Source organism: Rattus norvegicus, chromosome 10 (genome assembly GCF_021556685.1).
Source record: "Rattus norvegicus strain SHRSP/BbbUtx chromosome 10, alternate assembly SHRSP_T2T, whole genome shotgun sequence".
Lineage (NCBI taxonomy): Eukaryota > Metazoa > Chordata > Mammalia > Rodentia > Muridae > Rattus > Rattus norvegicus.
The window spans coordinates 41,724,507-41,750,097 of record NC_141543.1 but is presented as its reverse complement, the minus strand read 5'-3'; the positions used below and the strand labels follow the sequence as shown (position 1 = coordinate 41,750,097).

The following is a 25,591-nucleotide window of genomic DNA, read 5'->3' as shown; positions in this document are numbered from 1 at the left end:
ATACATGCATGCACACACATAGTTAAACTCATTCACACATGCTCACACAGTTAAACACACACACTCACACACTCTCACTCAAGCACAGACACTCGTGTACACACAAGCCTGTGTCAACCTGGGAACTCTGAGTAAGGCTGGTGGGTTGAATCCCCGTCAGTTTCCAGATCTCTGGGATGGCCCCTAGTGGTGCATGCTGTCACCCTAGGCACAGCTGGATGAAAGATGCACAGGGTGACTAACCACACATGCGAGGGAATTTACAGCCATCTCTAAATAAAAAGATGAGAGGCAACGAAGGGCCTCACACTCTTTTTTTTTTTTCAGAGCTGGGGACCAAACCCAGGGCCTTGCGCTTGCTAGGCAAGCGCTCTACCACTGAGCTAAATCCCCAACCCCGGGCCTCACACTCTTAAGTCACTTGAAATCCCTGACTCTCTCTGCCCGACGTTAGTACCAGGTTAGACCTCAGGCATGTTTTATGGCCCCACCCTGCAAGAACGAAAGTCCACAGCGTCACTGGCACAGGTCATGGGGTCCTGGTGTAGTGTCTGGCAGCCAAGACGGGAAGAAGCCCTGTATGAACCCAGTAAGCACTTCCTATAGATAGTCTAATGTAGTGTCTGTGAAGAGTTGGCCTGGGCCAAGCTATCTCTTATCTTGCAGATGAAGTGCCTGGGGTCTGGGGCAGTAATTACTTATCTAGGGCCATTAACTAAGAAAAGCTAAGCCTTCTCCTGTTGCCCGGGGAACTGGCTTTTTAAAAAATTAATTTATTATTATTATTACTATTCTTGTTGTTTTTCAAGACAGAGTTTTTCTGTATAACTCTGGCTATTCTGGCATTTGATTTATAGACCAGGCTGGCTTTGAACTCACAGAGATCCACCTGCCTCTGCCTTCCCAATGCTGGGATTAAAAGTGTGCACCACCACAATCTATTTTTATGTTTTTTTAAAATTTAAATGTTCATTTATTTATTGTATGTGTAGGGGGGTTTTCTCCCCTGCATGTATGTCTGTGCACACGTGTGCCTGGTGCCCGTGGAGGTCAGGAGAGTATTAGGTCTCCTGGAACTGGATTAAAGCTGATTGTAAATGTGGTCGCTGGGAACTGAATCTCAGTCCTCTGGAAGAGCAGTTGGTGCTCTTAACCGATCAGCCATCTTTCCGGCTTCCATTTTTAGTTTTTTTTTTCCCTTTTGGTGTGTGTGTGTGTGTGTGTGTGTGTGTGTGCGTGCGTGCGTGCGTGCGTGAGAGAGAGAGAGAGAGAGAGAGAGGTTTACACATATGCACATACATGGGTACACATGTGCATGCATGTATGTGTATGCATGTGGAGGTCTGAGGCTGACTGGAATCATCCTCAGTATGATCATCTCCACCTTACTCATTAAGTCAGGCTCTCTCAATCAAAGCCAGAGCTCAGTGGATATGGAGGATATGGATAGCCTCGCTAGCCAGCTTGCCGTGGGGGCTCTCTGCCTCTGCCTTCTGAAGCTAGATGTTCCGGCCAACTGAGCACTTTCCTTCCGTCCTGGGGTCCTCGTGCGGGAACTGTAACTGGTCCTCTTCAGATATCCATTTCAATCTGTGTATCCTCACTTAACAGGAAGGAACGCCCTTTTCTGGCAAACTGCACTTCACGGAAGTGTTAGTCACCTCTCCCAGTAAATGACAGCCCTTGGTATCTACTGCTCAGATTTCCTGATCAAAGAGTCTACACCCCACACTGACATTGGGATTAAGTCACCCTGTCTCAGTAAACATGAGTAGACATTCCTGTCTCCTACAGTATGGAGTCCAGAGGATCCATTGCCCCCTGCTGCTCCCTTGCTCATAGCTCAGAGGTTCCAGATTGGGAGCTCCTGGCTTGGACTCAACTTACCAAGACAGAAAGAGGGTTTTTGATCCCCCTATCCCTGTATGGGTTTTATTTCTGTTTTTGTTGTTGTTTGAGACAAAGTATCACTATGTAGCCCCAGCTCTGGCAGGTTTGGAGTATGCTATGTGGACCAGGTTAGCCTTGAACTCGCAGAGATCTGACTGCTCTGCCCCCTGGCATTTGGAGTAAGGTGTGTGCCGCTTGACTTTCTTCCTTGTCCTTCCTGCCTTCCATCTTTCCAGGTCTGGATGGCTGAGGTCTGACCCTGACAACACAGGGTGAGTAGGGTTTGGGGAGCACAGCAAACTAGCAGGCCAGGCCCCTTCACTCAGTCAGGCTACCTTGAGGACGCGGAGATTGTATCCACGATGATCTCTACTTATAAAGCCCGTGTTGAGCCGTGGGAAAACCATCTGGGTGGCAAACAGGTGGTGTGGTCAGAAACGCAGGAGGGGACTGTAAAAATCGCCGGGCAAAGCCACCTAACCCAGCCCAGAGAAAGGCAGCTTGTGGCGGGGTATGCCAAGCGAACCAACCCCCATTTTCTCCAGCTCCTGTGACAGAATGGAACGGAACGGAACAGAACCGAATAGAAGCGCATGCAGCAGGTATGATGCTGGGTCCATAGTGGGCGGAGCCCTAAAAGGCGTGACAGCGCTCACTTCCTGCTCCTTGGAAAACTGGGAGGAAGCCCTATCTATGATGCATGGGAAAGCACATGTGGCTGCTGCGCGGCTGAGTGGTTCCAGTCGCATCAACAATAACCACGTGAGGGAGGCATCACCTGGGCCCCTACACCACTCATCCTGCAGCCGAAAGAGAGGCACCCTGACTGATAAGATGAATCGCCCATTTAAGTCACTAAACCTTTCTGTGGGAGGAGTCAGTTCACAGATACCTGGAACACTATGGGAAGGAAGGAGCTTCGGAAGAAGTGTTTTACTTCGTAAACCTGGAGGGATCTGGTCATTACAGGGGGTGCAACCCTATCGGGAATATTAACTTCCATAAATCCCATCTGACGTCAGTGTCTCTCCAGCGGCCACAGAGTAGGGGGATAGCCTTTCTCTGACTTCAGCGAAATCTCACTTCCTGTGTGGCCCTGGTCCTGACTGACCTCTGTTGATGGTCCAACAAGGCACAGCTCTGCCCACTGAAACTCAGCCTGTTTCATCCCCTGCCTCCTTCAGTTCTCATCACAACAAACACCCTGTGAGGGGCCACTGTTGGCATTTCACCAAACCTGGGCTCGAGCCTTCGGGTTGCAGCTTGTGCAGCCCTGACCTCGAAGCCCCAGCCTGTGCATTCTGCCTTTCCTCCCTCCCTCTCTTCACTGTCCTCCTGGGCCCAAACAGCTCACTTGTTCTCCACCCAATCCCACCCTGAGACAGCAGATTTTTTTTTTTTTTAATTTATTTATTTTATGTATGTGAGTACACTGTCGCACATACCTCAGACAAACCAGAAGAGGGCATCAGATCCCATTACAGATGGTTGTGAGCCACCATGTGGTTGCTGGGAATTGAACTCAGGACCTCTGGAAGAGCAGTCAGTGCTCTTAACCACTGAGCCATCTCTCCAGCCCGAGACGGCAGATTCTTGGTGTGGGTGAGTGACCCTTGCACCACTATGTTCTAGGGCCATAACCTTCTTCCATGTGACCCCATATTCCTCTGGGCAGCTAATGTCTATCTCTCAGTTTCTGTGGTCAGTGTGCTTTGTCCAGAACATTCTGGAAATGTGAGGGCATTTTCCTAGGACTACTCAAGGGCTTCTGCCAAGACTGACCTCAGGTTTAGACAAACACCTCTGGGTTCCTGGACCCAGGATACACAGTTGGGTGGAGGGGACACATGTATCCTGTCCCCATGATGAGTGCTGCTGTCCACCACTGACATTTATGGTTATAATGAATTTTCACAGCACTTGCTGTGTATGTGAGTGTGTATGTATGTGTGTGTATGTGTGAGTGTGTGTATGAGTGTGTGATGTGTGTGTGAGTCTGTGTGTGAGTGTGTGTGTGTGTGTGAATTGTCACCCTTCCTGGTTTAAGGGCCGGATCTCAGGGAAAAGTGACTTGTCATGGTCATGGGGCTGGGAAGTGACAGCGCTGAGTTTTGGGCCTTCACTTTTCCTTACCAGCTGTCCTGTGGGATGGTCAATGTCTGGTTGGGACCAGGGCTAACCACACTCTCTGGTTGCCATGGTGACAAGCATCACAACATCTGCCAGATACCTGTTATCTGAGTGGGAGGTGGCAGCCTCTGTTAGGTGAGGGTGCCTGGGGGCTTCCACAAGGTGGACAAAGGTGGAGGGGAAGGGCTGGCTCATTCGACTTTTTCTGAGGTAAGCTGTGGTGAGCTGGGACCACCGGAAAATGCTAGAAATCCCTTATTATAATGATGTGAAACAAACCATGTGCAGTAGATGAGGGAGGTGGTGCTCCATTCTTACCCGTGGGCCAAAGTCTCCTGGTGCACCCTAGAACCAAACACAGGAAGATGAGCGGCCACCGATTTCCTTATTTTTCCCCATTTCCCTTTGAACATTCCCACTGTGCTTGGACACAAACAATAGGCGGGCCTTGTTTTAAATCTCCGTTTCCAATGAGGACACTGAGGCTCAGAGAGGTTAAGTATCAAGACCAAGGTCACACAGCCAGCAGATTAAAGCCAGGCAGGTCCTCATCTATGGCTGCATCCCAGACATTCTACATCCCAGGCACAGTGTGACCTGTGGGATGGCTGCTCACACTGTATCCTCTCCCAGTTCCTGAACCTTGGACTGCTGAGCTATGAGCTCTGACATGGTGGGTTACACAGCAACAGACACAAAGGAGAAAGCTTCTCTTTGGTCTCAAAACCCCAGAGTCCTTTCTGTGGCTTTGGCAGCACCAGAACCAGCCTCCCCCCTCCCCCAGTAGCTTTTATACAGATAGACAAACTGAGGCCCTCACAGCCGGGAAGCCTGCCAAAGCACACAGTAGTGGGGCTGGAATGCAAAGAGGAGGCTCTGAGCCCCCAGGTCCTGTGTCTTTCCATGGCTTTGTCAGCCCTGCTAACAGCTAAGGGCACCGATCGATTGATCAGCTTGTCCCTGAGCAGACACATCACCCGGGCATGACTGCATGTGGCCTTGGAGGTCTTCACTCAGTCCTGCCACTCTGAGCTCTCTTCTAATCCCCCTTCCTCCCGAGCCCACCATCACACCCACACAGATCGGCTCGTTCCCTTCTAGGGAACTTGGTGGGTCACGTGTCTACTGCTGTCTACGGCCGAGTTTTATGCTCTGGCACCGAGGTTCAGAGTTGGCTGCTGGCATCCTTTGTCAGCACACGGAATCTGGGCTGGATCCCCTCCACTTACCTTTTCCCCTTTGGGGCCTGGAAGTCCCTGGGGAAGGAAGATGGAGAAAGAACAGCTGTGAGGGAGACGAGCTAGGCTGGCTGCACTTCTGGCTGACCCATGGCTGCGGGGCAGAGGGACATGTGGGACTAGCAGAGCTGTGGGCGTCTGAGTTGAACACTACACAGGCCTGTCAAGCTGTCCTTGCTGCCTCCTGGAAGCTCCACACCTGCCCTCAGCATGGGGTCAGTAACAGGGTCCACAGGCATCCTCTGAGCAGGAAAAGGGCTCGCACACGAGTTTTTCTGCCTGAGGGCACGCATATTCCATGCCTTATCTCTGCCGGTAAGGAGGCCACTGTCCAGAGTTGCCATCCAGTTTTCATGCATCCATGTATCCACCCAACATCCATGCATAAATCCATGCATCCACCCACCCGTGTATCCACCTATGCATGCACTCATCCATGCACACACCAATGCACCCATGCATTCACCCATGTATGCATCCACCCATGCAAGCATTCATTCATGCATGCATCCATGCACCTATCCATCCATGAATGCATTCACCCATGTATGCATTCACCCATGCAAGCATTCAAGCACCTATGCATCCATCCATCCATCCACCCACCTGCCCACTCATCCACTCACTTACCCACCACTTATCCTTGCACTCATTTATCTACTCATCTGTCCACCCACCCACTCATCTATTCGCCCATCCGTTAATCCATTCATCTACCTCCCACCTACCATCACCCCTGTCTGCCTACCTGTTCACCCACCCCCCAATGTTTAACTGTGCTTAGATTTCTCTGTGCACCTTGTTCATCTGCTGAGGATGCCTGTGGGCCATGAACTCCTGGAACAGGTATTGAGAATTCTTCAGCCTGATGCCATCATGGAAGTCTTGAAAATGTGTTAGACATTCTGTATCTAGCTAGGGACTCTTGGGAGGGACTTATAGACTTTGAGGGCCAACTGAACACTGGGGACTGAGCATGGCTCTCCATAACTCCACATCCTCTCCTAGGAGAGGATCCCTCTAGGCAAAAAGCTGCAAGGGCATCTCCGTGGTTGCTCAGTCAGCGGATGGATTGGAACACATGTGACAAATGGCTTTGTCTTGCTCTCCTCTAGCTGCCGAACTCACTTTCCAGTCCCCTCAGGTGTCCCATGGTCACTCCACCCCCACAATGGCAGCCCTACCCCAGGACCATCTAGTATGCTGTGGTCACTTACTGGCTTGCCGTCCAGACCTAGAGGTCCCTGGAACATGAGAGAGAGAGAGAGAGAGAGAGAGCAAGGGTTACTTACATGCAGGAACATTCCTTCTATGCCTTAGGACCCCATTATTCAGTGACAAGAAAGCAAAGCCTGCCCTGAGCCCTGAGGTCAGGGTACATTCCACATGGCCAGCGTGGGGAGTGGGGGAAGGGTACTCGTGTATAGTCAGCCACTCATGATCCCATCTCCTGATAACAGAACCCCAGTTCTCCTCCAAAGCCCTCCCCATCACTATGGTCAGATGGTTGAGGGTGGGCAATGACATTCTCTCTTGTCAAGGTCACAGGCTGGATGCAAGCTGAGCCACAAACACCATGTCTGGGACTTCAGTGGCGCTCTCAAGGGGGAAAGGGGGCTCTTTCTTCCCAATGAACCTGGGGTTCCTTGCCCTCCCTTGCCCCATGACGACAGAGAGAGAGAGAGAGAGAGAGAGAGAGAGAGAGAGAGAGAGAGAGTGAGAGAGCGCGTGAGAGAGCGCGAGAGAGCGCGAGCACAGAGTTTTGAGGCCTGGAAGTCGGAGCTGTGCAGTGATCCTGCACACATCTGTTTCCTGGGTTTCCTTTAAGCCATCCTGGCTTGAGTGATTGTCACTTAGATCAGAAGACCCTGGAAAGCTAAGCCTTCTGCTGTGGCATGTGACAGGAGCAGTAAAAAGAAGCTAGATGATTCCTGGACCAGGGCTGAGAGCAGGGTATCGTAGGATGAGTAGTGCCTGCAGAGGGCCAGTGGTGCTAAGGCGTACTCTGTCTGTCTAATCAATCACCTGTCTACTGAACAAGTCTCACCCATGTCCTAGGGCTAGATGGGTACGGCATCGGGGGATGCTGCGAACCAGGGTTATTTGTTCTCTGCAAGCCCCGTCCTCCTCACTGCTGTCCCCTTATCCCCACATGTAATTCACTTTTTTATTTTAAAAGAAACATTTCAGTTTAACATATATGTCACCTTTGACCCCAGGAGCAATGCCTGCAGCTCCAGTCTTCTGAGTCTTTGCACACACTGTTTCCCTGACTGACTCACCCTTCTCCTCTCTGCACATCTTCATCCTCTTTCATGAAACCTTCCAGGTTTCTCTGCATTCTAGAGTCAGGATGTCTGGCCCTGTTCCTGGTAATATGGTCTGATGTTGTGTTCTACACAAGTGTCATTGGCAACCAAGAAGAAAGGTTCCTCCCTCCACTCTCGAGGATACACATGAGACCTGACATGAAACACGTGGCTGGGGAAAGCTTGGGTCAAACATTCCTCATCAGAAAACCTGCCTTCCAGGCTGAGATTGTAGCTCAGTTGGTAAAGTGTTTGCCTAGCATGCACAAAGCTCTGGGTTCAATCCCCAGCACTGCCTAAAAACCAGGCACACCTGTAACACCAGCCTTCAGAAAGTGGATGCAGGAGGCTCCATCAGTTCAAGGTGAGTTCAAGGCCACCCTGAGCTACACCAGACCCTGTCTCAAAATCTGAAACTTCAAGTAGCAACAAGTAGTGGATTCTTGCCTGCGGTGAGACTGCATCATGCATACAACTATTTAACAGATCACTATCATGTTCTTGTTAACAGCAGGCTTGAGTACACGGAATGTTTGATGTGTCTGGGGTTTAGTGTTTAGACTTGGGTCCCACCCCTACAATAGCTTATCAAACATATGCAAATTTAGGGTGCGTATCGTTCGTCCAAAAAGGTTGGTACACACGTCTTTTGGATTTGGAATGTTCACAGTTACATAATGAGATATCTTGGAGATGAACCCAAGTACAAACAAAATGAAATTCGTTTGTCAATTCATTTGCATGTTATCCCTATGTCTTGAAGGTAATTTTGCATGGTACTAATGATTCTGTCTGGTAAGCGCAGGGTCACATTGCGGGATTTTTTAAAGCTGGGGTGTTAGGCGGATAACTCAGAAAAGTTTCCGATATCGGGGCACTTCAGATTTCCAGATGAGGGATGTCAACCATTCCCACGAGGGAGAGAGGAAGGGGGAGTGGGACAAATGATCAGGGAGTCCTGGCAGTTCAGAGCCAAGGAGGGGCGTGGTCAGCTTTGGGTTGGGGGTAGCAGATATGGTTAGGGAGAGGTACCTGGTGAAATAACACTTGGGGATTTGGTTCTAATGTGGATGTAGGGGGAGGTAGGCAGTGTGGGCAGAGAAGGGTCCAACTAAAGCTGAAAAGGCAAACCAGTCTTTAGGACACAGCTGACGCACGGCCATGACCTTCGTCTGCAGAGGTGGTTCTGGGTTCATGACTGAGGCCTGGGTCAGAGAGGTGTTTCTAGGCCTCTAAATTAATCTCCCTTCTGGGTGAGTTATTGAACCTCAGAGAGACTGCTGGGTAAGTATAGGGCAGTTACTGGGATTTGGTGACACTGAGGAAGAGGACTCAGAGGTAGGTAGAGGACATCCTGCTCCCCCAACACCCCCATACAGGGTTTCTCTGTGTAGCTCTGGATGCCCTGGAACTCACTCTGTTGGCTGGCCTTGAACTCAGAGATCCATCTGCCTCTGCCTCTCAAGCACTGGGATTAAAGGTGTTTGTCTGTCACCACCGCTGGGTTGAACATCCCGCTTTGTAGTCAAATGGAAGTAAGTGACTTGACAATGTGCTTCTGATATCCCTTCTGCCCTGGGGAGGATGGCAGTGGGAAGAGGAGGGCGGGGTGGCTCTGAGCTGTCACACTTTCTAGGATGGAAACTCCCCATCTCTCCTCTACCTTTCTCAGACCGATGCCCCTTGGTCCACTATACTGTAGACTTGTCCATGGAGAGATTCTGTGGTCCAGTGAACTTGAGAAACACTTGGCATCACTCTGTGAAGCAGGTTTCTTTCCCATAAACCTTGTCCAGATCATTTTCTAGTTTGTGGGTGTCTGGGTGGCAGCGTTCCCAGTCTCATGAGTGTCCCCACCTCCCTCAGGGCCAGGCTGAGACTTAGCATAACAACCCAGGTGTGAGGCTATATAGCTCATATAGTTTACAAAGTAGGCATTCCCATGGGCTGGAAAAAGGCTTAAGCCTGGATTATGGGGGAGTCGGGGAGATGCCTCAGGGAAGGGCTAGGGGATGGTCTGTCTAATGCTAGAAACAAATCTGACTGTTGTGTGGTTAAGATTAAGGCAAGACAAAGTCCAGGCAGAATGTTCTGGAAGGACAGAGCCCCATGCTGGCTGGATGCATGCTCCGGGTGGCAGGATTAGGGGTAGGTATCTCTCCCATCAAAGCAACCCACCCCTGCCCTAGACAGTGGGGAATTAACCTGAGCTACTCCCACCCTTTTTGAGTTTCCTGCAAGAAACACCAAGGAGAGAAGCAGCAGGGAGCTGAGCCTGCAGGATCTGGGTTCAAATCCCTCCTCTGACCCTTGCTACTCTGCCTCTGGGAACCGTCTCCTGCCTGATCAAAGCCACAGGATTCACCAGAGGTTTTCGTCACCTTCTGCCCTCCGTGAAACCCCACAGCTGTTTACAAGTCTCAGTTCTGCTTGAAGTTGATTTTTCTTGAGGAGACCAGCTGGCTCCCGGATGTTTCTGGATGTTCAAGAAGCAAATAAAACCACAGGCGGCACAAGAACGGAGAGCAAAGCCCCAGGGTGGGCTCAGTTTCCTGCCTCACTCGGTGACCTGGACATCCCAGGCCTTGATCTTGTCTGTAAGGTGGGAAACATGCTGTTCTCTCAGGTAACAAGTTCAAGTCCCAGGTCAACTTCCCCTTTCTCCTCTTAATTCCTCCCTTAGATCAACCTAAGACAGGAGACAGCCATAGGCTGACACAGAATTGGTGTCTGAATTAGTGCTGGCAGAGGCTGTGCTGGAAGTGACCTTCATGTGACTTTCTGAATGGGTAGGCTGTATCACCTACAGATATATATATATATATATATATATATATATATATATATATATATATATCAGTATAGATATGTACATACACACAGGCAAAAAAATAAAAAAATAGTCTTTAAAAATAATACATACATACATACATACATACATACATACATACATACATACATCTACTGGTTTTTCGAGACAAGGTTTCACTGTGTAGCCTTGACTGCCCTAGAAGTCACTCTGTGTAGAACAGGTTGGTCTTGAACTCACAGAAATCTGCCTGTGTTTGTCTCCCCAGCACTGGGATTAAAGACGTGTCTCACCACTGCCCAGCAATTTATTTTAATTTAAATGATGTGTATCTGTACCAACAGAGGCCAGAGAGGATGTTGGTTCCCTTGAAGCTGGAGTTACAGGTAGTAGTTCTTTCCTTCATGGCCCCAGTGGTTTGTACCTAAGCAAAGCTCCATGGAACCATCCCTGAGATTTGGGAGCAAGCATGACAAGAGGGTGTCTGAGTCTGGAGGCTCCACCCCTGGGGCCTCAAAGGATCAGGCACGGAGGACTGAGGGAGCCGTCCACCTCACGTCAGGGATGACAAGGGCTGGTGCTTTCTGCCACCTCCTCCAGGGCAAGGATTAAGGCAGTGGGAGCGGGGTTATCTTAGAGTTGGTCTTTCATAGTTTTACCTCTCATGACAGGGTTTCTCTGTGTAGCCCTGGCTGCCCAGGAACTCACTCTGTAGACCAGGCTGGCTGTGAACTCAAAAGATCCACCTGCGCCCGCCTCCCGAGCGCTGGGGTTAAAGGTGCACGACACCACTGCCTGGTGGTTCTTTCAGTTTTTAAGTATTGTATTTATTTCTTTGTATGAGTGTGTGCGCGCGCGCACGCGGAGCTCAAAGTCCGACAGTCGCGCACTGACTGACAGTCGCGCAGCAGTTGTCTCCTTCCAGTTTCTGTGTTTTGGGGATTGAACTCTGGCCTTCAGGCTTGACGGCGAGTGCCTTTCTTTGCTGGACCATCTCTCTGCCCCCCTTTTGTTCAAGGCAGACATTGGCCTTGAACCCCTGATGCCCATACCTCCATCTCCCACTGCTGGATTATGGGTATGTTATCACTCTGTCTCATTGTGACAGGAGAAAGCCAAACCAACAAACCGGCCATGTTTAGATGCATACAGAACCACTCCTCCACCCAACCAGAGTTGGGTGACTGTCTTGCTTTCTAACTGTAATTAATGCTGACAGCTCCTGCTGGGGAAATGGAGCCCTCAAAATGCACCGGGCTGGGGGCCCCTGGACGAGGGGGGCTTACCAGGATTATCAGTTCAGGGCCTAGTAATTAAGTCCCCAGATGTTGACGATTCATCAAATTACAAGGCCTGATGGGGTCTGAGGTCCCAGCCGGGGAAGTGTGCATTCCTCTATGACGGCTCCGTGAGTCTTGTCCCAGGCTTTGCTAGGGATGGCCAGTGGGTGGGAGTAGGGGGCAGCCCCCTCCAGGCAGGTCAGCCCCATATGGTTCTGATTTCTCAGGCCCGGCTGTTGCATACACATGGGTTACAAGTCTAGTCTGGGTTTTAACAATTTCCCCAAACTTGAGTTCCCTGCCCCAGGGCAAGGAAGAAAGGGCCTTAGTGTAGAGGTCCAGCTGTGACTTGTGCCCTGCTGGTGGCCTGCTGCTCTTTCCAGAGACCCTAGGTCTGGGTGCTTTGCAGAGTAGCCTCTGTACCCCAAGTCATAGCAAGTTCTAGACTCACAGGTGTGTCAGGCTGTATGTGGTTGGGGACAGCTGTGAATGTAGCCAGGTATAAAATTATAAACTTATTTAAAATATTAGTATTAGTGTGAACTTTGAAACAGATGTACAGTTGAGGGCTAGGGAGATGGCTCAGGGGGTTAGAGGTGCCGTCAAGCCTGACAGCCCGAGTTCAATCCCTGAAACCCACCTGGTACAAGTCAAGAACTGACCTCCACAAACTGTCCTCTCATCTCCATATGTACACTGTAGCATGTACTCTCTCTCTCTCTCTCTCTCTCTCTCTCTCTCTCTCTCACGCACACACACACACACACACATATCAGCTATACAGGTGATGACATCATTGTGCAATGTCGTCATTGTGCAATGTCAAAAGCTAGAGGTTTTGTTAAGTAACAACCGTGAGGTTAAAAAATAAAAACAAAAACCCACTACCACAACAAAACTCCTCAAACCAACTAAATTAGCAGCTATGTTGAAAAAAAAAAGCAAAGCAAAACAAAAAAAAACCCCAAAACAGACAGTTCACTTCACTATACAGACTTTGAAATTGTCTAGAAAAGCAGGAAGGCCTCCCAGTCCCTGGGACATGCTCTTGCCTGCCCAGGCCTGCACTGCCTTCTCAGGGTTACGGCCCGAGGGCCCCTGTTCCGCTTTTTCCTTTTGCTTCACATCCGCTCACTGCCTGGGAGAGTGACCTGCTGGCCCTATAAGGGCACGGTGTGCAACCGTTGGCCTGGGTCTCTTTCAGCTGTGACAGTCTTGAGTCATGGAAGCAGCTGGCTTCTATTTGGCGGCGAGGGCTTGCTCAGTGAGTGGCCCGTGTTGCTGGAAGCAATTACATCTATGTCCCCATCACACACCACGGCTGGAAGAGGAGGTATTTAAAGGACTAAGCCTTTGAACTGATCCCAAATATCTGCTTAAATTACTTATTCACCCTTTACTGGTATTTGATGGGGGAGAAACATGATGACCTTGTCAGGTATCAGGAAAAATTGCCCCTCTTCAGGGAGAGGGGATAAAGGGCCTTGACTTCCAGTGGGTGTGGGAAAGTGAAGTTTGAGACTGGGAGTTGAGCTGTATTTGTCTGAGACGCTTATGTGGCAGGGAGAACTGGACATAGAAACAGGCTGGGGTGTCTGTCCTTTTGGCACCAAGCAGACTGCCGGGTGGCTCCAACTCCACCGTGAAAGCAGGGATCAGTGACAGAGATAGCTCATGGTCAACGGAGGCACTGGGTGTTCTGTCCCTCCTGGTTCACTAGCACAGCCCCTGGACTATATGGAGGCCAAGACCCTGCTTTGCCCTTGGTCTGATAGGGTACCTGCCTATGTACTCCCCTGTCTACTCACACATGATCTTGTAGACTGCTTTCCCTCCTTCTGTGGTGTGCTGAACTGATACACACTAGGCAGAGCACCCCCCACTCCCATCACCCCCAGCTCTCCAACCCTGAGCTGCAGCACGAACCGTCCTTGATTTCTGTAGACAACATAGGCAGGAAAAGTAACGCCACCAGCAAAAAGGCTGGACGCTGTACGGATCTAAAGTACATAGCGAATTTGGATTCTCAGCTTTTCTTGAATCTGCTGTGAGGATTGCCCTGCATGGACTGATGTGCAAGACTTCATTTAGACACACCCAGTCCATCTAGCCCAAGCCCCAGTTCTGTACACTTTTCTGCTGCCAGTTTTTCTCTCTCTTTCTTTCTTTCTTTCTTTCTTTCTTTCTTTCTTTCTTTCTTTCTTTCTCTCTCTCTCTCTCTCTCTCTCTTTCTTTCTTTCTTTCTTTTCTATCTTATATATAAGTACACTGTAGCTGTCTTCAGACACACCAGAAGAGGGCATGAGATCCCATTACAGATGGTTGTGAGCCACCATGTGGTTGTTGAGATTTGAACTCAGGACCTCTGGAAGAGCAGTCAGTGCTCTTAACCGCCGAGCTATCTCTCCAACCCTTATATTATATTCTTATGTATGCTAATTATGTATAATTAATAAAAACAAATATATAAGTGAATTAAATTTAATTAAATTATAAATTAAAATAAATATATAAATATATTAATCATATGCAAATATAACTGTTACGGTCTTATGATACGTAATTTATATATATTTATATTATTATATTATTTTCTTTACTAGGTGATGCTTATGGGGCGCCAGTGAGCTTGTGAGCTCAGGTTTCAGGAGCTGAACTGTCTCTCTGGTCCTTCCGTTCCCCTGAGCACAGCTCGCCTTCCTCCCAGACCAACCTCCTCTATCTTCCATCCCTGAACAGACAGGGGTGGGATGGCATGCTGGCTATGCCCCTGCCCTTAGACTCAAGAACAAGCTGCCCAGTTTTCCTTGGATGCCCATGTCCTTTGGGATAGGGAAGTGGAATGGGCAGGATGGCTCTCCTGGGACTTGGACATCAGAGGACGGAAGCAGTTGGCTCCTTAGTGAGGCTAGCTGCCTCTACCGATTGCTCCTTATCAGCCTGGCTCTGTCTGGGGGTGGGGTGGGGCTGGGGGCTCCTGTATCTCCCTTTTGTCAGCACCCATCTGGCTTTTGCTTTGTTTTGGCTTTCCTTTTTCTTTGAGACAGGGTCTCAGTCCTGGCTGGTCTAAGACTCACTGTGTAGACCAGGCTGGCTTCAGACTCAGAGATCTGCCTGTTTACTGCTGAAATGAAAGGTGTTTGCTAGTTATCGCTAGTTAAAGGTGTTTTGAGGAAGGGTTTCATATAGCTTAGGTGAGTACCATCGTGCCTGTTTTTTTGTTTGTTTGATTGTTTATTTTTTCTCTTTTTCTGAGACATGATTTCTCTGTGTAACCCTAAGTGTCCGGGAACTTGCTTTGTAGACCAGGTTGGCCTTGAACTCAGAGATCTGTCTTCCAAGTATTGGGATTAAAGGCATGTGCTACCACTGCCTGGCTTTCATGCCTGTTTTGTGTGTGTGTGTGTGTGTGTGTGTGTGTGTGTGTGTGTGTGTGTGTGTGTGATTTAGGAAGGATCGCCATTGAACCCAAGGCCTTGTGTCTATTAGGCAAACAGGCTACAGAGTGAGCTACATTCCCAGCCCCCTACTTCATTTTTTTTGTCCTTATGTCATACTTTCCTGAGGTAGCAGCCCTGATCCCCGTCTGATGTGGGTTTACAGACGCTCACAGCTACTAAACCCTCTTGACGCTGACCACAGCCTACGGTGAGGCTGGAGTTCAGGTGACTCGTGGATCTTTCTGTGGATTAGTCAGAGGCTTCTAGGAGGTTAGGACCCCTGGATTTATTTCTTGCTACTACATGTGGAATGGCAAACTGCTGTGAGCTGAGAATAAACATTTGTTGAACAATGTTTACACATGACAGTGATTCCATGAAGGTCCAATTTCCCAACCAGCATGGGTGTCTGCGCTATGAGCACTAGGGGGCGCCCTTGATCTGTTGTCTACTAGTCAAAGCCAGCTCCTGCCCCAGTGTCACAGCCGGAGAGGCTCTGTACTTTGGATGCTCACCCAAGCCAAGCTTGCTATAGCCTTAAGGGCTCCCCCTGCTGGACTAAGTGATTATATAGCGACAGGAACTGTCATTCATTGAACCCGGTTTGAGTGTCCAGCCCTGGAGTTCCCAGGAGTCATCCACTTGGATCTCCCAATTGCTACTGGGAATGCAAGGAACAGACTATCTCTGAGGGGTGACATATGCCTGAGGTCTCACAGTCTATGGGGAACCAAAACTCATTCTTTGTCTAGTCATGGGGGCTGCAGGAACAGTTTTCTACCCCAGTACTGTCTTCTCTCCAGTCTTTTCAGGGTTCATGGTTCAGGTCATGTCTGTGAACAGCTCCTCCATGCAGTAGGCTGTGTGTGGGGAAATGAGGAGAGGTGCCGGTCAGTGGCCAGTCTGCAGGTACCGTTCTAAGATTGGTTACTGGCAACCAGCAAGCACATGGCCCACCCTCTTCTGCTGGCCTCTCGTGGTACTGTTTTCCTCTTCTAGAGTGATCTATGGGCAGGAGACCCCTGTGCCCGAGATACAGAAGTGAGAGTGGGTGTGCAGCTCTGGACCTGAGTAAAGGATCTAAAGCCCCCCCCCGTACCCCCAATGCCTGTGGTCATCTCCCTTTCCTTGGCTGCCTCACATGGGACATTATGGGAAACTGAGGAAGGAAGATCCAGACCCGGACAATGGCAGGACTCCAGAAGTACCTGTTTTGTTCCACCTCGGGGCAGAAGGCTGGGGAGGAAGCCTGTATGGAGGCCCTCTTCTGCAAGCCCAGCTGGCTCTGTCTTTGAGGTTCCAATCTGGGGACTATTATGGGGGACTCAGGAAGTGGGTGTTCACCCCTCCTCCCTCTGCCCAGCATCTTGGGGGCTGGGAGCCGCCCTGCAGGGGTCAGATGGGAATGAGCCAGGGGATGTTAGACTTTAAGAAAGCACATGAATTTGGGGGGTATTACAGATGAATCATTTAACTAATTACATTTTTACAATCAAAGCTGTTTTTGAACTGGAAGAGTGTAAGGAAGCATATGAGTGTGTGGTGTTCATGGTTTTATTTTATTTTTTTTGTTCGCCTGATTAATTCCAAACAGTCCAATTGAGTTATTCACTTGGAAATTGGTCCCAGGCTGGGGCCTTGTCTCGAAGACCACATTTCAGCCCCGAGCTTACTCTGTCCTTTGGGACCTCAGCTGTCGATTCCCCATGACTGATGTTGGAGGCTTTGCAGGTCCTGCCTCCCTGGGTACAATGAGTTTAACCAGACAGAGCCTGTGGGTGGTGTTCAGTCCTGGGAGATGCCTGAGTGAAGGTTTCTGATTCCAGTGGGGCCTGCCTCGTGCCCCGTGAAGCTCTGACTCCTCATTAAAACATTTTATTGTGTTTATTTATTGTGTGTTGTGTGGGAGAGAGTGCTGAGGTAATTACTTGAAGATCAGGGGACAACTCCCAGGAGTCAGTTTTCTCCTTCCACCATAGGGGTCCAGGAGACTGAACTCAGTGGTCAGGCTTTGTGGCAAGCACCTTTAGCTGCTGAGCCATAGAGCAGGCCCCAGATCCTAACAGAAGGCTTGTACCCAGGCTGAGCCTCATTCCCTGGCAGCTATCTCAGTTTTCAATTCTATCTTTGTCAATAAACTACTGTAGACTTCTGGTGAGACTCGACTTTCCTTCTGCCTCTGCCCCGAAGCCAGGAGACTTTAAAAATATGTGGTGGGAGAAAAACATTATTTAAAATGCTGGTCATCAGGAGTGCTTCCGGAGGCTGGAGGTAGAGCTCGGTGGAAGACCGCCTACTGTGCAATTAAAATCTATTTTCAATATCTAGTACTGCCACACACACACACACACACACACACACACACACACACACACACACACACACACACTGGCAGGCTCAGTGGCAAATGTCCGTAATCCTAGTGCAGAAAGACCAGGGATTCGGGCTGGGGATTTAGCTCAGTGGTAGAGCGCTTACCTAGGAAGCGCAAGGCCCTGAGTTCGGTCCCCAGCTCCGAAAAAAGAGAACCAAAAAAAAAAAAAAAAAAAAAAAAAAAAGAAAGACCAGGGATTCAAGGTCATTTTGGCTATGCAGGAAATTCAAGGCCAGCCTGGGCTACATGGAGCATTTGCACACACACGTCATAGCTAAGATGGGACAGGATTCTAACTGAAATTCACACAGGGCTCATATATACTTTATATATAGAGCCCAAAGGTAATCTTATTTTATACTTACAATTTTTGGGGTTTTGAGACAGAGTCTCATAGTCTTAGCTGGCCTGGAATTCTTTATGTAGCCCAGGCTGCCCTCAAATTTGTGATCTTCCTGCTTTAGTCTCCTAAGCACTTGGATTAGAGCTATAAGTCATGGTGTTAAGTGCTCTCTCTCTCTCTCTCTCTCTCTCTCTCTCTCTCTCTGTGTGTGTGTGTGTGTGTGTGTGTGTGTAGGCCCAAGGTTGATGTCAGGAAAGCAATCTTTCTAGATCATTCTTCCCCTTCATTCATCAAGGCAGTCTCTTAAGGGAACCCCAGAACCCAACAATGTGGCTGGTCTGGATAGCCAGCCTGCCCTGGCGATCCTATGTCTACCTTCTGAAGCTAGGATAGCAGCTGACCTACCACGCTCAGTGGCATTTCTGTGGCTTCTGGGGATCTTCACTCTGCTTCTCAAAGCACTTCGACCACTGAGCCACCTTCCCGGCCCCTACCCCTGTGCTGTGACTGTCACAGATTGGGTGTGGGATTTCCCACTTGTGGCATCCTGTTGATGTCACAAGCTTCTGACTGGAGACATTTCAGAGTTTTGGTTCAGAGACAGTCAAACCCATGCAGACCTGCCCAGAATTATGCAGGGACTTACAGAGCTCCAGTCTTATCCGGAAGATGGGCTCACGGGCTGGCTGGGTTGGATTACACTCAGAATGTCTCTCCTTTCCCAGCCCATTGCTCACAATCACTGTCTCTGACACACGGGGCCGCACCGTGTGGCCTGGTCTCTCCCTTGGTGCATACTGCCGGAGTGCCTGTGCCTTAAACAGTGGGTGTGGAAGAGGAAGGCACTACCTCCTCAGTGTGCATGGGGAACATGAGCGGTGCAGAAGCCCGGTGATCTGTCTGAGAGAACACAGTGTTTGGAAGTGCTGTGCATACAGAGCTGATTTCTAAGCGGAGCAAGGTGAAGATCGAAGAACAGAAGGGCCCTGGTGGGATCCTTAGAGGTGGGAGCCGGACCTCCATGCTTGCCCCATGCTTGCCACTGAGTGCTCTGGAAGAGAAGTTGAACTTCGATCTTAGACTTTGAGCCTCCAGGACTGGGGGCTACATAAGCCCTCTCCTCCCTCCTCTCACTCACGTGTATATCTACCTATGTATGCATATGTGTGGAGGCCAGAGGACAATGTCGCTTCAGGGGCACACGGATGGCTTCAAGGGGGCACTGTGACAGTTTAGGAAACATGGGGCTCGGGGAATCTTTGCTCCCCACTGCTAGTCTACAGGTCCTATGTCATGCAGCCCCTGGATACAACCCTCACATCCCTCCTCCTCTCTAAGGTTTATTTATTTATTTATTTTTGGTTCTTTTTTTCGGAGCTGGGGACCGAACCCAGGGCCTTGCGCTTCCTAGGCAAGCGCTCTACCACTGAGCTAAATCCCCAACCCTTATTTTTTTTACTTAAGTGTATGTGTGTGTCTCATGAGTTTATGTGCACCATATTTTGAGCCCATAGAGGCCAGAAGATGGCGTCAGATTCCCTGACACTGGAGTTAGAGGGGGTGGTGAGCTGTCTTTTTTTTTTTTTTTGGTTCATTTTTTTGGAGCTGGGGACCGAACCCAGGGCCTTGCGCTTCCTAGGCAAGTGCTCTACCACTGAGCTAAATCCCCAACCCCGTGAGCTGTCTTCTACTGGGAATTTAATCCGGATCCTTTGCAAGAGCAGCCATTACTGCTGGGCCATCTCTCCAGCCTAGCAGAGACCTTTCCCCTTCCACCCTCTCTCTATCACTTGCTTTCTCCTTCCGTCCATCCTGGCCTCAGATAGCTCTTGACATACGAAGCTTGCTCTAAACTCCATGACCTGTACCCTCCTCTATTTTCCTCTGCGGAGTGTACTCACCCCTCACATCTCTGCCATTGAAGTCTCAGTTCAAAGGTCATTCTGTCCTTGAATATTTGATCCAAATCACAGAACTATCTAGGCACCCACCCGACACCCTCTCCCCTATTCTTTTCCTGGTACATTCCCCCATATTCAGGGACTGTTTACGCGGCCTTCAGGAGGCAGGTAGGAAGCCAGAGAGCCACGGAAGCTCAACACCCAGGGTGAAGAAAATGAAAAGTCTAAAGAAGAAGTTTGTAGTGATAAGAAGGCACAGTCTGGTGTTTCTGTGTAAAGGGTGGGAGGTGGAGATTAAACCCTAAGTGACAGACAAGTCATTGTCACCTTAGAAACTATATACATCTTCAATATTATGAAAAAAGGGACGTGCGAGACACTTTCAGGATGACTCCATTGTGTTCAGAAGACCTCTCTCTCATCCTCAGCTGTTTAAGGCTGTGACTGGGTCTGATATAACTTTCCCTGTGTGTAGCACAAAGCATGATATCAAGCCTATTTATGAGGTGCCGAAGCTCTTTAACGCATACAAGCTGATTAGTTCCCCAAGATTCTGGAATACCATGTCTGGGGATCCTTTGCACCCCCCTATTGTTGATTCACAAAGGTCAGTGCTCAGAACTTCTCCTCTGCTGATAGCAAGGTGACTGCTTGTTTCTTGGCTGCCCCTGCGGGTTCACTTTCAAACTCTACACTTGCAATTCCAAAATTTACCACTAGGTGCCAGGCAAACACAAACTAAGTCAGGTCTCTTAAGACTTCTAGCCAGGCCTTTAATGTCTGCATTTGGGAGGTAGAGGCAGGAAGACCTCTGTGAGTTTGAGACCAGTTTGGTCTACAGAGTGAGTTTCAGGACAGCCAGAGCTATACAGTGAAATCCTGTCTTGAAATACAAAACAAAAAATAACAAAAAAGAGAACTTGTGATGAAAATACACCCTAAATTAAAACAAGACACATACATATAGACATATATTTAAAAACTTATCATATTGAAGTAAATTAAGAGTATGATAATTCCCACAGTTGGCCAGAGTTTGGAGAAACATGCCTGTTTCGTGCTCTGTTGGTGGGAATGTAAATGAGTGCGGCCTCCCAGAGGGCAATTTGGCAAAGCACATCAAAAGCCTTCAACATGTGCAAACCCTTTGGTGCAAAAATTCAACTTATAGACATTTATTGTATGGAGATAATCACAGAAATAAGCCTTTACTTACTCTCAGGATGTTGACTGTAAGGTCGAAAAGTTGTCTATATAAATACCATAACTTAGAGATCGGCTAAATAAAATGATATACGGGACCAGATACTATGTAGCCATTCCATCCTGTCATCTAGCCATGCCAGAGTGTCTCATGATATTTCAAGTGAGAGAGAGAAGACTGTCCCTATAGCATTTCTTTAATAGTGGAAGCATGTGAAAAAAGTTCATGTAAAAATGCTAGACCAGCAACATGAAAATAATGGGTTTATTGTCTGTGGATGGTAGGAGGTGCCTTTTCACTTTTATTTTTGGTGCCTTTCTCTATTTTCCAAATGTTTTACAATAGACACGACCATGCATTTATTGCAATGGTAAGGTCCTGTTAACAAGCCCTTGGGGGCACAAAGGACAGACAGCCTCTGTTCAGGAAGAGCATGGAGACACTGACCCTGGAGCCCTGTCAGATCTGACCCCCTTGAGTCCATAACCTGCCTCACAGATGTGGGTGGCCCCTGTTGCCCCGTCCCTCAGCTGCTTCCACAGGCTGCACATATGGACCTCGTTTGAGCTGGGGGTGTGGGGGCAGGGAGAGATGGAGTGAACGTAGACAGCCCAGGCCGGGGACCCCCACCACAGCCCAGCTTGCCTGTGCTTCTGTCTCGCTAGGAACTGCCGAGATTCTGGTTCAATGCGAAAAAAGAAAATCACCTCTGGTCCCAAAGTTTGCCAACAAAGTAAACACAGCTTCTAAGATTCCCTCAAACACAAACACCAAGACTAAGCCACAGCAGCGAAACAGCTGTTCTGAAAACTGATCTGTCTCAATGCTGGGTTTCTGTCCAAACGCTTGGCTGTGCGATGAGCAGATTAGAAGGGTTTCCTTGTCTGTCTGTCTGTCTGTCTGTCTGTCTGTCTGTCTGTCTGTCTAATCTATCCGACCATCCACACACCCATCCACCCATCCACCCATCCACCCATCCATCCATCCATCCATCCATCCATCCATCCATCCATCCATCCATCCATGTGCGCCTGTCCACATGTGTATGTGTGTAGGCATGCACACACCACAGTGTACATATGGGAAGTAAGTGTGCATTCCAGTTTTGTGGTGTTGGCTCTCTCATTCCACCTTTACATGGAGTTCCAGGAGTCAGGTTTGCAAGGTAAATGCCTTTACCCACTGAGCCATCTTGCTGGCTTTTCTTTTCCATTCTAAAAAAAAAAGTATGTATTTAAATTGTTTTTTGACATTTATTTTATTTTAAGTATATGAGAGTTTTGCGTGTTTGTATGTACGGGTGCCTGATACTAATGGACCTGGAGTTACATGACTGTGAGCCACCAGGTGCATGCTGGGAACCAAAGCTGGGCCCCCGGGGAGGACAAGTGCTCCCGACTGCCAAGTATCGCTTTAAACTTATTTGTTTTTGAGACGGGGTTTCACGAAGCCCAGGCTGACCTCAACATCCACCCGTAGCTGAAGATGACTTTGAGCTCCCGACCTTACAGCCTCTGCTTCCCAAGTGTAGGTGTCATGGTGGACACCAGCACTCCGAGTTTGTAGGGTATGAGGTATTGGACCCAGAGCTGTATGGATGCTTTGTGAGTGTCTGCCAACTGAGCTGTCTTCTCATCCTGAAGGTCTATCTTGGAGGGCTTTGACGATGGCTCAGCACGTAAAGTACCTGCTGGGCAAACATGGAGACCTGAGTTTGGGTCTCCAACACCCAAGTAAAAGCCAGATATGGTGACATGTACTTACAATGGGGTTGGGGAAGGGACAAACAGATCCCTGGAGTTTCCTGGCCAGACAATCCGGGCAAAATGGTGAGCTCTCGTTTCAGTGAGAGACCCTGCCTCAAAGAATAAGTTTCTTTCTTTCTTTTTTTTTTGGTGGTGGTGGTAGTGGTGGGCCGGATGGGACCGGAAGGGGAAGACAATTGAAATCATCTCTGGCCTCGCCATGTTTATTCAGGGTGAGAGCACCTGTGCAGGCCTGTGTGCACGCATGAACTTTATGTTGGGACGGGGCATGGATAAGTTTATACGCTGGCAGCCTATTCCAGTACATAAGTATAGTGCACAGCCCTGGGAAGCTGTGCTGACTCCATGGGAGCCATTGGTAATCGACACCCGGAGCGCTTCTGTTTCCCACAGGCCAAGGGACTAGGGTTTAACTCAGATCCTGTGCAGTCTATCCTCTCCCTGGCTGGGACTGCTCTCTCTCTGGCAGCAGGGACCCCTCCTCAGAGGGCAAGGCAGTGAAATATAGAAACGGGTCCATATACCAGCTGTCCCCTCACTGGACACGGCTTGCCTCGGTGACCCAAGGAGCTGTTTCAAGGACTCAGGGTGTTTGCTTTGGGCCTGCAAACAGGAAGTGGGGCAGCTGGCATGCTGGGCCTTTACTGATCTCCTTCTTAGAGAAATTACCTGCGTCAGGACACGGGGACCCTGGAGGTCCTGGCACATACATCCTTACTCCTGCCTCCATCCCAGATGTCGCAGATCCCCTTGTGGGCCAAGCTTGGAGCTGGACATCTGTCTCTGTTCCATGTTTAATCCCCACAATCCCTGATGGCTCCATCAGGTGACATTGGTTTGTTGTGACCAGCATGTCATGGGCTCCTTGTGCATCTCCTGTCACTTGAACCCCAGTTCCTGAGGAAAGGACTTTTGACTTCCCCACTGACAGGCAGGAGCCCGAGGTTTAGGAACACTTGGGGGTGGGGCTTCCTATTCCAGCGTCTCAGCTAGCCAGTGGCAGAGATGGGTTCAGACCTGCACCCTAACCTCTAGCTTAGTTTCCTGCCATTCCTCCCTTGTCCTTGCCCTGGGAAGAAGTCAGGGATGAGAGGCGCAGAGAGAGAAGAGGCCTTTGCAGACCACCCGGCAGCTGTTTAGAACAAGTCCCTTCTCCTTATGCAGGAATAAAATGGCTTCCATTGCTAGCCAATGGCTCTGCTGCTCTCAACCAGTGGAAAGGGTTCCTGGGTCAGTGTCTGCTCACTGTAAAACAGCAGAAACTTCCCACTCCCTTTGGACCTTGCATGTGCAGAGAGGCTCGACTTTGGAAAGCTCTCTTTGTTATTTTTTGCAGTGGCTCGAGAGCAAAGCATTGGTGGGCACTGGGCTTGGAGTTTGGGATCTGGTTCTTCCCGGGTAGCTTAAGTGCTATCTATGGGTTAAGATACTCTCACATGTATCTAGCCATGGCAGGGAGCTGTGGCTCTGTGTTCCTGACAGAGTAGAGGTGTGAGGTGTGAGGGGTGTGTGTGTGTGTGTGTGTGTGTGTGTGTGTGTGTGTGTGTTGGTTTGTATATGCGTGGCCCAGGGAGTGGCACTATTTGGAGGTGTGACCTTGTTAGAGTAGGTGCATCACTGTGGGTGTGGGCTTTAAGACCCTCATCCTAGCTGCCTGGAAGCCAGTCTTCTCCTAGCAGCCATCATATGAAGATGTAGACCTCTCAGCTCCTCCTGCACCATGCCTGCCTGGATGCTGCCATGCTCCTGCTTATGATAATGGGCTGAACCTCTGAACCTGTAAGGCAGCCCCAATTAAATGTTGCCCTTTATAAGACTTGCCTTGGTCATGGTGTCTGTTCACAGCAGGAAAATCCTAACTAAGACAAGGGGTGTGGGGAGAGGTGGGAGGGGACCGCAAAGCTCTGCAGCATGCTGTTCCTAGCCAGGATGGCTTGGGAAGTTGACTGGGACAGGTATTTTTTAAAAAATACATATGGTATTTTCAATTGACAGTGGGGCAACCCCTGCCCAGAAGAGAATCTGTACCCTAAAGAGAAATCTCAAGGTGGGTAGGTATGTCTTCTGAGTCCCTTAGGACTTAGAGATTTTTGCTAGAAGGATTCTAGTCATCCCATGCTAGTAATATCCAAGTGGGGATATACTGCAGCAAAAGGCCCAAGGCCCTTGATGCCCTCCCTGTGTAGGAGTCGGGGAGTTCTGGGTCAGGTAGGATCTGCTCTGTGAACTGTCACATTTCAGTCACATTTCATGCAGAGCCCCACTGTTCTAGTCTGAGAGGTCAGACTGCCTGTTGAAGAAACTGTGTCACCTACCCAGGAGACTCCAAAGGGACCTGGACCTAGCACAGTGTTGCTTTGAGCTCGAGTTCAATGTGTGCAAAAGGTCCTATCAAGTCCTGGAGAGCTATAGGTGACCCGATTTGTAATTTATGCAGAACTGTCACCTCTTGGGTGTCATTTAGCCTCAATTCCCACACTTTGTTTGAGGTATGAGGACATATCTCATTCATAGAGGAGGAAATCAAGGCTCAGAGAGGGTGTGTGTGCCTTCCCTGGGGTCACCAAGCTATGAAGCTGTAGGTGTGGAATCAAGCCAGGTCTCCTTGATACTCTAGGCTAGACTGCTTTCCTCAGCCTCCAGGGAGGCAGGCCCTGCAGGACTGAGGACCACATCACCATTGCCGGCCAGTTCTGACTGAGACAGCTGTCTGAACCAGCCGCCATTTCCCTCCTATCTGAAGGCACGGAAAAACCCCTGCATCTGACAGACACCCTGAGCTCTATTGGATTCACTAAGCTCCTCCCAGTCCTTTTTTTTTTTTTTTGGCTGAGGCAGCTGCTTGGTCCCTGATTATTGTAGGGCAATATTGTTCTTCTGGAAGCTACTGTCATCTCTCTTAACCTT

At 49.3% G+C, this 25,591-nt stretch overlaps 1 protein-coding gene across 2 annotated transcripts in view; it reads right to left on the bottom strand.

Annotated features, from left to right (window-relative positions):
• Nucleotides 1–25,591, bottom strand: part of Col23a1 (collagen type XXIII alpha 1 chain) — a 290,407-nt gene that overhangs the window by 27,866 nt on the left and 236,950 nt on the right. For both annotated transcript variants that reach the window (XM_087572662.1, NM_181636.2), the window contains 3 exon segments: nucleotides 6,476–6,502; nucleotides 5,250–5,276; nucleotides 4,339–4,365 (listed from right to left, as the gene is read on the bottom strand). In XM_087572662.1, coding sequence (XP_087428788.1) covers nucleotides 4,339–4,365; nucleotides 5,250–5,276; nucleotides 6,476–6,502 — 81 coding nt within the window.